The 12,483-nt window shown below is 52.6% G+C and overlaps 1 protein-coding gene across 4 annotated transcripts in view; it reads left to right on the forward strand.

Moving 5' to 3' along the window:
* The window catches only part of DOCK4 (dedicator of cytokinesis 4), a 353,243-nt gene that overhangs the window by 196,487 nt on the left and 144,273 nt on the right, over positions 1-12,483 (forward strand). For all 4 annotated transcript variants that reach the window (XM_066354464.1, XM_066354467.1, XM_066354466.1 and 1 more), the window contains exons 12-13: positions 905-993; positions 10,963-11,088. In XM_066354464.1, coding sequence (XP_066210561.1) covers positions 905-993; positions 10,963-11,088 — 215 coding nt within the window. The remainder of the gene's footprint in view (positions 1-904; positions 994-10,962; positions 11,089-12,483) is intronic.

Here is a 12,483-nt window from a genome sequence, read left to right on the forward strand (position 1 = left end):
TTTTCTTCATGTGTGGAGGTAACACGAGTGACCCTGTGGGACACACATGTCCAGTTGCTGTTTCGATCACTGCTGCAGGGTTTCATGTCTTTATTCATTCTCCGCCCAGTGCCCCCGGGACCTGGGCCACCCATTTCTAATTAACAGACAAAGATTTATCTACAGCCTGTGGTGTAGGGCAGGAAAGGCTCTTGATCTTTCTCAGGAAGTGGTCAAATCTGTGACCTCGATTTTCAACTTGAACACTGCTGGGGGTGGGGAGTGAGACTCGCTATTCTGTATCCCATGGCAGCCCTCCGCTTCCGGGGCGGGGCGTAAGGCCGTGGTCGTCTTACTTCCAAACTCTGCCGGTGGCCAGAAAACATAACCTACCTGGAAGAATCCCGGTAATGCCCTCGTGTCCTGGGTGCTTGCTGTGCAGAGAACGGTGTTAAAAACACTACGCACGTGTCATGTGACTTGGCCGTTATAAAGAAATGCACAAAGCCGAAGCTTTTGGCTCAGTTTTATGCAAAAGGGGACAGAGAGGCCAAAGAACTTGCCTAGAGACGCCCAGCGAATACGAGCGGGAACCAGATCTGGAGTCAGGACGACCTGACTCAGTCCCGAGCGCCCGTGGGACCGGGCTGTGTTTCCGGGCGCCGTGTCACACCGCCGCGCAGTGATGTGCCGATGGCCTCCCGGGAGTTCGCTGTTCCTCCCAGGTGCTTCTGGCGTGAGGTGGCCGGCCATGCGTTGCCACAGGCGGGCACCTGCTCTCCCACAGCCCCTTGCAGGAGGCTGTTGGGGACTCCGTGGGGGTTTCAGGCGGCGCGCTGGGCGGTGATGCCAGAGAGAGCAGGCGCGCCGTGAGGGTCGTGCCCGTCTCCTACCCGGCGCTTAGCGAGTATTGACACTTCCGCAGGTGCAACACGGAGAGCGAGTGGTACCAGATCCACGAGAACATCATCAAGAAGCTGAACGCGCGGTACAACCTGACCGGCTCCAACGCGGGTGAGTGTGGGGGCTGGTGGGCTGGGGGGGGGGGGCTGGTGGGCGCCGAGGGGGAGGATGGCAGGCTGGGGGGGGAGTGTGGGGTCTGGTGGGCTCTGATGGGGAGGCTGGTGGGCTCCGGGGGGGGGCGGTGCTGGTGGCCTCCGATGGGGGTGGGGTGGGGGCTGGCCAGCTCAGACAGGTGGGGAGGGAGGGCTGACAGCTCTAATGGGGGGGTGTGGGGGCTCTCCCCTGGACTCTTCATTTCAGGTCCTCTCATTTATTTGTCTGCAGAAGAAGGAAATGACCTGTCCTTTCATAATCGAACTTTGCAATTGCCCAACCGCATTCTCCTGCATAAGTCTTCCTGCGCTGCGGGGGGGGGGGGGGGGGGGGGGGGCTTGTAGGGTAACTCTCTCGACAAGGGCGTTCCGTTCTGGTTGGAGGCACGGCACAGGGCCTGAACTCGCTCAATAGTACCGAGTCCTGTAGACCTCTGCGTGGTGACTGATGGCTGAAAACCAAACGGCAAACACACTCAGGTGTGTGGCCATTGAGTGGAAGAGGTTTGATGGACGGAACCCTGTCAGGGAGGTGCAGAGAGAGCCTGCTTCGCCCTTGTAGCTGAGGGACGGCATGACTGTCCTGGCGAGTGGGCGTGTGGGCCCCAGACTGACGTGGGCTCGGGACAGCGATGTGGACCGCAGGCTTGCTCAGATACACTGTGCGTGCACGTGTTCCGAAGGGAACGGAAATGGGGCGTAGCACCGTAAGTTACATATGCCGTGGCACATAGTCTCAGTGAAGGACATGTGGTAGACTGTCTTACATTATACAGCGTGTCTAGGTGACACAGCACATATGGTGATGTCTTTAAGTCTGGTCAGTAGACAGAAACTTGGTGAATATGGTCTGCTCTCTGTCTCCGTTCACTGTGTTGAAGAAAAAACAAGCAACAGAACAATTATGCAGTTGTGTGCTTTCTCTGACGTCAAGAGACTGCAAATTTAACAAGTTGTTACTTGAAACGAACGCTTTGCTTTTCAGACTGTTTTCCAAAGTATCTCGAATATAGGTATTTGTATGATAGCCTGGCAATGAGAAGGACCAGAATTTAAATTCAGACCCCCTTCTCACCCCTGCACCCATCCTGCTAGGCCAGAACCACCCACAGGGAGCAGTAACTGCAGGCGGGGGAACGCGGTGTCCCGCTCGGCGAGAGCTGTGAGCGTCTCAGCTCACGCGTGTGGCAGAGCTCCGGCTGTGGTGAGCGGTGATGTCAGCTTCCCCGCCCTCTCCCAAGGGGTGGGGAGGGAACGTGGATTCTACTTGATTCGTGCAACGTTCGCCATTCCCGCTAGATAAACAAGAGGCGTGCTCTTGCTCGTGTGGGCAGCGTCCCGACAGGACTGGGAGGGGACGGCCGTACTGGGAGGCAGCACAGAGTAATCACGTGTATTTTAATTTTTTTTTTTTTTTATTTATTTTTCTGAAGCTGGAAATGGGGAGAGACAGTCAGACAGACTCCCGCATGCACCCAACCGGGATCCACCCGGCACGCCCACCAGGGGGTGACGCTCTGCCCACCAGGGGGCCATGCTCTGCCCCTCCGGGGCGTCGCTCTGCCGCGACCAGAGCCACTCTAGCACCTGGGGCAGAGGCCAAGGAGCCATCCCCAGCGCCCGGGCCATCTCTGCTCCAATAGAGCCTTGGCTGCGGGAGGGGAAGAGAGAGACAGAGAGGAAGGGGGGGGGGGTGGAGAAGCAAATGGGCGCTTCTCCTATGTGCCCTGGCTGGGAATCGAACCCGGGTCCCCCGCACGCCAGGCCGACGCTCTACCGCTGAGCCAACCGGCCAGGGCCACATGTGGCTTTTGATGCAAACCCGGTCTGCTTCTCTGTCCTGATGACCCAGCCCCTCCTTGTCCCCACCCTCGGAGCCAGCATCTCTCTGCCTTCTGTCCCTCTGGCCTCCACCGGACCCTTCCAGCTCTCTGGGGTAAAGGCGAATCCAACTCTGAACCTCCCCCCCCCTAAAAAAAAGTACTGCTCTCCAGAGAGAGAGAGAGCACTGAGCAAGAAACATTTAAAAATGATGTGCCTTTTCACTCTTTCCACCCAAGTGTCTACCCCTCGGGCTTGGTGGGTCGTTGTTCCGGGTCCTCTGGATCTAGTCCCCGTCTGGAGGGAGGGCCGTCAGTTCTAGGAACCACAGGACTCAGGAGGCTTTGGGCTTTATTACCAAAAGGAAGGCTCTCTGACGGCTCACTTAAAAATAGCGGCCGTGGGCCTGACCAGGAGGTGGTGCAGTGAATAGAGCGTCAGACTGGGATGCGGAAGGACCCAGGTTCGAGACCCTGAGGTTGCCAGCTTGAGCACGGGCTCATCTGGCTTGAGCCAAAAAAAACTCACCAGCTTGTACCCAAGGTCGCTGGCTCAAGCAAGGGGTTACTCGGTCTGCTGAAGGCCCACGGTCAAGGCACATATGAGAAAGCAATCAATGAACAACTAAGGAGTCCCAACAAAAAACTGATGATTGATGCTTCTCATCTCTCTCCGTTCCTGTCTGTCTGTCCCTGTCTATTCCTATCTCTCTGACTCTCTCTCTGTCCCTGTCAAAAAATAATAAGTAAAAATTAAAAAGAAAAGAATATTTAAAAAAATAGCGGCCGTGGCAGCAGCGTAGACACAACCAAAGTGGGGAAATCGGGGTGCCCAACTTTCCAACCACCCCCGCGGTTAGATGTGTCGACTTCCACTGTTTTCAGACCCTGGGATTGTTCACTTAAAAGACGGGGTGCAGTCAGACGTTTTCGGGAGCATTGACTTGGCTCAGTGAAGTCTTGTCTTTTCCCCCTCGATGCTCTCTGGTCACCGGTGCTTAAAACAAATAACAGAGTAACTATAGATGAGTTTTGGGGAGAAGAAAATTCTACCACAGAATTTCCAGGCCCTTCCTGCTTCGTTGAGCCACCCCCCCCCCCCCCCCTCGGTCTCCAGCGGCTGTAATCTCGTCGGCTTAATTACCTGCGGGGACTCCTCCACTCAGCTGCTGTTTCCCTTCTAACCGGAGACTTCAATTGCATTGGTCCATTAACTATGGTCTTCATTGTGTTTAGAAACCGGGAGAAAATTGCCAGTGATCCACTTATCTTTTAAAGACTAAAAAAAAAAAAAAAAAGAAAAAAAAGTCATTAAATTCACATATCTCTACAGTTAGATTTAATTAAGTTGAGTAATTTTAAATTCCCAAAGCTTGGCTCGGGCGTTGGGAGGGAGGATGGATTTTAAAATGTGAAAGTAATACTGTAAGAACTTGAAATTCTAAAAATATGAATTGAAACGATCCCGGTTTAGGTTTCCGGAGCAAACGGTTATTGTAAACGACGCCTCTGACCGACATGAACGGGGAATCCGAGGAATGTGAAATCGGACTGAGCCCGTATGATTTCCTGGGAGGCAGACTCAGTCCCGTGACTTGAAATAAATTATGGGAAAATCATCGGTTCTGGGTCAGTGTGCGTCCTAAGAGTGACTCCAAAAACCTTTCCTGTTCCCTCTGTCTGTATGAAATCCACGTTTTGCAGTGTGAGCTCTGAGGGCTTGCAGCTAGGAGAAATCAATCGTATTTGCTAATTGGGTCAGTTTCGGCACTCTTGTTTGTTTGTTTGTTTTTGCATTGGGAAGATGAGCGTCCATGGTTGTGTTTCTGCTACTGCTGACAACCCCCCTCCGGGTTAAAGGGGGCTACGCCTGGGTCAGAACCTTCGCCCACAGGGAGCGGGGACAGCTCCCTGCAGGAGGGAGAGTGTTCCTGATTTGGCGGAAGTGAGAGGGAGGCTTTGGGGAGACGTAGACTGTTCTGGGGGGGGGGGGAGGGGGGTACAGCACTCTATCCTCACATACCGATGCAGGCATTTAATTCAAAATTACTGACAGGGTATAGCTCTTAAGGATTCCGTCCGTGCTCGAGTCGGGTCCATTGCCTTGAAAAACGGTGCTTTCTCGCATGGTGACAGCGGTGCTCTCTGGCGCCACCTACAGGCTAGACTTATAGCGCGTGATCTCTGGGCTCCCCTTTGGAATTCTCTTGATTATTCAAAGCATGCTGGTCTCAAGTTTTTTATTTTCGATTAATTTTTACTTGCAGACACGTTGCGAGAACAGTGCAAAGAGTTTCTGATTTCTCTTGATTTTTTTACTAAATTTGTTTTATCCTTCCCTATTCCTATTTGTATGTACGTATATTATACCCACGTACACACGCATGTAGACATACTTTTCATACGCATACAGGATTTTTAAAATAGCTTCATGTGCGTGCATAGATACATGCACCCATGTAGCCATTGACTGTGACTGTTGGTGTAACCCCTAAGAAGGATGTGCACACACGTCTGTGTCTATCACACAAACACACACACGTCCCCCACCCCCCACTGTCAGGCACGAGCCCTCTGCTCTGCTCACTCTGTCATGTGATTAGCACGTCCCTGAATAGGCGTTTAGGACTGAGCCATTTTTTTTTATTTTTTTTTGTATTTTTCTGAAGCTGGAAACGGGGAGAGACAGTCAGACAGACTCCCGCATGCGCCCGACCAGGATCTACCCGGCACACCCACCAGGGGCGACACTCTGCCCACCGGGGGTGATGCTCTGCCCCTCTGGGGCGTCGCGCCGCCGTGACCAGAGCCACTCTAGCGCCTGGGGCAGAGGCCAAGAAGCCATCCCCAGCGCCCGGGCCATCTCTGCTCCAATGGAGCCTTGGCTGCGGGAGGGGAAGAGAGAGACAGAGAGGAAGGAGGGGGTGGGGGTGGAGAAGCAAATGGGCGCTTCTCCTATGTGCCCTGGCCGGGAATCGAACCCGGTTCCTCCGCACACCAGGCCGACGCTCTACCGCTGAGCCAACCGGCCAGGGCCAGGACTAAGCCGTTCTATGTCTTCAGCCTGGCTCCTGTCTCCATTCGGGTGTCTTCCCAGTGCTTTGGCTTTTGCTACATCGACTCCCTTTTCCCACAGTGTTGTCTCACTCAACACCTCTCCGACGGGACACTTGGCTTCCTCTCTTTCCTGTGCCGCCCCCTCCCCCGAGCCCCCGTCTCTGACCTCCCCGCGGAGACACCCCGCCTGGCCCCGCAGCGTCTGACTGCTTGACGCGGCCGGCCTGTAGCCCCGACAGTTCTCTCTGGCTCTGAGTTGGACCCAGAGAACGTCCGTGCAGCCAGTGGATTCATTGTCCAGCTCCGTCCCCTTACTGTGGAGAGCTTTGGCCTGTGGCTCTCTGGGCACCGAGCCGGATTCCCTACGTCCTCAGGAATTTCATCATTCTCCCGGGTCTGTCTGTGCACGCCGCCTGCTTGCATTTATCAGTGACATCCTTGTCAAATCTCTGTATTAGAGTTTTGCTCTTGATGGACAGATGTGCCTTTGAAACCTCCAGGGAACCTAATCATTCCAGTATCCAGGAGGTTGGCAGTCGTTGGCTTAACCCGAGTGGCAAACCGCGCCCCGCGAAAAGGAATATTGTCTTTGTGTAATGTCGCTTAGGGAGCATGGACCATTTTTTGAGGGAAGGTAACTCGTTGCTACCCACGGCAGGGAAGCACGGAACAATAGTGCCACCTCATAATAGACGTGGCAGTGCCATTGTGGCAGCAGCTGACATTTTGGGCACTTGCCCGGTTGTGGCCCAGAAGGTTTTACGGAGTTGGTATCCGTAGTATCTTCACTTGACAGCTGTGGAAAGCAAAGCACAGAGGCGTCCCTGGTGGCACGGGGTCATGCAGCTGCGTGGTGCACTTTTTAAACTGCACGCCTCGTCAGGACACGCATTCAGTACGGTTCACCCCTGCTTTCCATTTCTGCGTTTCTGTAGCTAATCCCGGCTACGTGTAATTTAGTTCACTGGTGGGAAAATGGCTGATCTAGTCTGAAATTAATTTTTCCAGCTACTTATAAATCATGCTGCGCTTGCTGTTTTTTGTTTTTTTTTATGTAAAAAGTGCAGAATTTCATGAATGCCAAAGGAGGCCTCTTGCAGAGTGAGTTAGCTTCCATGGCTGTGAAGCTGGAGCTACCGAGTAATCGACCCCCTCGGGTGGGACGGGCAGCAAACCTTCCCTTGTCGACCTCCGCAGCTGAGCTCAGTCATGGAAAACATGTTACTGACAGGCTCGGGATTCATAATGACTGTGACTTTGTGTAACATTAGTTGGCGGATCGTGACGGTGGGTCTTAAACATCTAGGCTGATAAAAAAAAAAAAAAGTGCAGTTTAATGCTTGTTTCTTCTAATAAAGGGGCACGCTCCTCCCTTAGCAATTTTATTTTGGTCACTTAAATGAAGGGCCAAATGCTTCAGCTTATTGGTTGTCAGAAATCCCTGCTTTTGCTTTTTTAAAGAAATCTCCCTTGACATTTCAGATTCCCTCAATCATTATTAATACGTCCTCCTTATTTTAAGATATGCTGACCCATTGTGCCTGATCTCCTACGTACCCTGTTTCCCCGAAAATAGGACCTAGTGCAATTTATTTTTCAAGCTTAGAAATAGAAGGCCTCCCCTGAAAATCAGACCTAGCGCGTCTTTGGGGGCAAAAAAATGAATATAAGACATTGTCTTATTTTCGGGGAAACAGGGTAGATGGTTATCCACGGAACTAGAGTCACCAGAAATTCTTGATGGAATTCCGAGTCTGGCCGGTTATGCTGGTGTCTGTGATGACAGGACTACAGTACATTAATACATTTTGATTTTTTTTTTGTTCAACAATCAATGTGAATTCTTGTTCACTGCCTGCAGAACCAGGAGTTTGGGTGTCAAGGGCCTGTCTATGAGTGACTTGTAGAACCAGGTCTTGGTTTTATTGATTTTTTTGTATTGCTTATTTTTTTTAGGCCCTAATTTGTTTATTTCTGGTTGATCATGACTGTTTTCTTTGTTCTGCTCACCCTGAACTTTGTTTGCTCGTTCTCTTCCTCGTTATCTTTCTAGTTCCTTTCAATGTAAAGTCAGATGGTTTATTTGAAGTTTTTCTTGTTTCTTGAGATAGGCCTGTATGTAATACTATAATTTCTCTCTTGGGACAGCTTTTGTGGAGTCCCATAGATTTTTGGTTTGTTGTGTTTTTGTTTTCATTTGTGTCAAGGTATCTTAATCTCATTGTTAACCCATTCGTTGTTTAATAACATGTTTTTTTTTAGCCTCTGTGTCTTTCTGTGTTTTTTTTTTTTCATTTTTTTCCTTGTGGTTGAATTCTAATTTCATACCAATATGGCTGTAGAAGACGCTCGATACGATTTCAGTCTTCTTAAGCTTATTGAAACTTGTTTTGTGTCCTAACAAGTGGTCTGTGTTAGAACGTGTTCCATGTGCATTTCAAGAACATACATACTTGGAAAGAACATATATTCTGTTGTTTTGGGGTAAAATGCTCTGAAGATCTCAATTAAATCCCGTTGATCCAATGTGTCATTTAAGGCTGCTGTTTCCTTGTTGATTTTCTGTCCGGAAGACCTATCCTCTGATGTCAGTGGAGTGTTAAAAATCTCCTACCATGACGGTATTACTGTCAATCCCTCCCTTTATAAAGCCCATCAAAATTTGCTTTACGTTCTGGGTGCCTGGGCGTTTACACGGGTTGGGCCCTCTTGTCGGATTGGTCCCGTTATGCTTATGTAGTGACCTTCTTCTTCTCTTACTGCATCCAGCCTTTGTTTGAAAGTCTACGCTGCCTCCCCTGGCGCCCTCGCTGGCTCCTCTGGGTGTGTCGTCTTCCCACACGAGTCCTCTCTGTCCCCCTGCAGTCTCACCTCTATGGTTCTGGCTTGTCTAGAACACCGATGTACTTATCTGTGTTCATGCTTACATTTGTGTCTTTCTCTGAAACATAGTTTTTCCGTTTCCTATCTTTAATTCTCTTTAGCATTCACATCGTCTCTGAACGCTTTTCTTCTTTCATTGCCTTAAGTTCTATAAAGTATTCAGCTTATATTAGAAAAAAAAAAAAAACAATTGTGGATGATTAAATGAATTCTGGCTCTGAGAGAGCAGAGTGAGAATCCTGGTCACTTTCTTTCAGACCCCAAAGGGCATGATCACTCTCTGTTTTCTTTTATGAGCGTTTAGCTCTTTTTTTTTCCTTCCTTCATGCACACCACATACTATTCCTGGTGTTTCTGGTCAGAACCTCCGATGGGACGTTCTAGCAAAGTGACTTTGTGAAACAAAAAACAAAAACAATCACAGGACCTCAAGAATGTTGTGAACTCCATCGGACTCTCCGTGTGGGAGCCTTGCGCAGAGAGCCCCGGGCTGTGAACAGGCTCTGAGGGCGGGACCGTTAGGCTCCGCGTCTGGCACACGCTGGGGCCCCACCAGTGCCAGCTCGAGTATGCTGGCGGCGATGGGACAGTGTGGGTGAGTATTTCTCAGGCAAAGGGACAGAAGTGGGAGGAGAACAGAGACAGCAGTCATGGGAGGGGGTCAGCGGGAGTTAGGAAGAAGCCGCCGCGGGGGGCCGGGGGTCCTGACGCGTGTTGGTGAGACTCCGTTCTCCCGCTCTGGGTTTTCACGGGAAGCCACCGCGGGGTCCGGGGGTTCTGACGCGTGTTGGTGAGACTCCGTTCTCCCGCTCTGGGTTTTCACGGGAAGCCACTGCGGGGGCTGGGGGTTCTGACGCGTGTTGGTGAGTCTCCGTTCTCCCGCTCTGGGTTTTCACGGGAAGCCGCCGGGGGTTCTGACGCGTGTTGGTGAGTCTCCGTTCTCCCGCTCTGGGTTTTCACGGGAAGCCACCGCGGGGGTTGGGGTTCTGACACGTGTTGGTGAGACTCCGTTCTCCCGCTCTGGGTTTTCACTGAAGCCACCACGGGGGTTGGGATTCTGACACGTGTTGGTGAGTCTCCGTTCTCCCGCTCTGGGTTTTCACGGGAAGCCACCGCGGGGGCCGGGGTTCTGACACGTGTTGGTGAGACTCCGTTCTCCCGCTCTGGGTTTTCACGGGAAGCCACCGCGGGGGCCGGCGGTTCTGATGCGTGCTGGTGAGTCTCCGTTCTCCCGCTCTGGGTTCTCACGGGAACCACCTACACGGACCCCAGAGCTGCTGCCATCAGGCCCTGTGGGGCCTCATTCAGTCGAGGTGGCTTTCAGAGGACGGACGTGCCTCTGTTCTGTTGCCATCAGTCACCCGACGCCAGTGGGGCAGGGAAGGGACAGGAGGGGCCGTTAGGTAAAGACGGGAGGCGGGTTTAATGAAGGCTCCTGAGTACCTGCCGGGTCTCATCTAAGCCTCACGGCCACTCCGACACCGACGGTCTCTTAGGTCGGCCCCCCGAGAGGCAGGAGGGTGCAGACGGGCAGTGCTGCGTGTCCCTCCTGCTCTCGCCACCGCCCCTGGTGTGAGTGGGCCGCGTCTGGGTCCGACTGGACCCCGGGAAGGACCCCATCGTCTCTCTGAGCCTAACGCGTTCTTGTAAGACAGACTTCCCTTGACGTTTTAAATCCTCTAACGGAGGGCACGCGCACAGACCAAGAAGCCGCGTCTGTTCTTGTTTCTGCGTCCCGCGGAAGGACCTGCGAGCGGGAGCCCCCTCCAGGGGCGTGTGAATCCCGCTCGTTTCCGGGCGAGCCCGGGCCGCGGCTCCTCCCGTCGGCGCGCACGGACCGCGAGGTGGTGCTGCCAGCTGTGCCCCGGGTCGGGTCACTCACAGCTGCGGTGGGAGTGTCACCTGGGCGCTGGAGCAGAGCTCGGGGCTCCAGGCCAGACCGCCCCTTCTCAGTGTCCTCCTTGCGCTTCGGGGTCTCCCCGTCACTGGGGACCTCCTTATAAACGGGGAAGCGCAGGCGTTCGGGCTGGTGACGCCTGTCGATCCTGTTGGGTTTTGATCTAATAGTGACCCCGTCAGTTGGAGATGACGGTCCCATGGGCTGGGGCTTGGTGCGGCCCTCCCGTCCCGTCCCGACCCTGAACCGCGGTGTCTCTTGTCCGTTTCAGGCTTAGCGGTGTCGCTGCAGCTGCTGCACGGAGACATGGAGCAGGTCCGGAGGGAGTACTCCTCCGTGTTTTCCCACGGCGTGTCCGTGACGCGGAAGCTGGGCTTCTCCAGCATCATCATGCCCGGTGAGTGACTGGCGGGGGACCGCATGGTGAAGAAGAGTGCAGGTATTTTGTCTGGGGTTTGGTTTTTTTTGACATGGGAGAAAATTTTCAAATTTTGAAGAGTTCAAACGGGCCGAACAATGAAATAAAGTATACAGTACGTCCTCACTTAATGGTTCCGATCGGTTCTGTGACTTTAAGCGAGACGGTGGATAGTGAACCCCGTTTTCCCACAGGCTAATAGGTGGAAACAAGGGTTCTGTTTCCGCGGCTTCTCATCAGTGTTATGACAAAATGACCTTTTTCAGGGATCTGCTGCTGTCGGGGATAGGAGGCAACAGTTTCCACAAATAGCTCTACGTTTTGATTAGCTGGGGAGAGGTACCGTGTGGGCGGCACGGCAGTGTGTCATTATGACCGTGACCGTCAGGGACCCTGCGGTGGCATCCAGAACTGTGTGACCCTTTGGTGGAAAATGTGAGTGAGGTCACTCAGAGGCGGTCCTTACAGGTTTCGGTGAGAGCAGTTATTATGTAATACTTAGCCCTTCTTGGAGGATTTTATTACCGGTGATACTTGGTGTGTGTGTGTGTGTGTGTTTCCATGAGGAGAGGGTAGGATTGAAGGGGATTCACCCTCATGGTAGTGGGGTGATCCCACTGTAAGGTTATAAAAATGTCGAATCACCATATTCTGCCCCTGAAACGAATGTAATCAATACAGTATCTGTACCAACTATGTTTACATTCTTTTGAAAAATGCGGGGGCAAAGGAGACTCACACTTAAAGTAAATGCCAAGTGACCAGGCAAGCCCAGGGTTTTGAACCGGCGACCTCAGCATTTCCAGGTCGACACTTTATCCACTGCGCCACCACAGGTCTTCCCCTGGGCTCTGCCCCCCCCCCTCGGCCCCACACCACCAAGAAAAACGTAAGAAGACCGAACGCAGAAGTTTCCAGCCGTTGACAGTGTTCGTAGGAAGAAGAGCGTCTCAGTGTCCACTGTGTGAGCCCCTGGGGGACAGCAAGCACAGCTGGGCCTTGCTGTGACTCAAGCCCTCACTTGATGCAGAAACTGACCAGCACTGTCCCTTGCACCATCCCGTGACCTCCAATGGGAATCAGTTCACGCCCAGAAGGCCGGCACCGCCCGGAAAGTTCCCCGATCCGGGACCCAGCCCGAGAGTCTCCTGCTCTGGTGTCAAAAAACGCCGTGAGCAGGACTGTTGACGTGGTGGCATGTGGTCCCGCTGCTCTTGCCTTCAGTTGCTATAAATAGCTGGCATTTCCTCTTTAACAAAAAAAAAAGAAGAAGAAGAAAAGTCATCCCACTGGGAAGCAAATTGATGGGCAAATCTAATACAAAAAACATATTTCAGCACAGGATGCCACCAGCTGCTGGAAGAATTCCTCGGC

The sequence above is a fragment of the Saccopteryx leptura genome, chromosome 12, assembly GCF_036850995.1.
Source record: "Saccopteryx leptura isolate mSacLep1 chromosome 12, mSacLep1_pri_phased_curated, whole genome shotgun sequence".
NCBI classification, from domain to species: domain Eukaryota; kingdom Metazoa; phylum Chordata; class Mammalia; order Chiroptera; family Emballonuridae; genus Saccopteryx; species Saccopteryx leptura.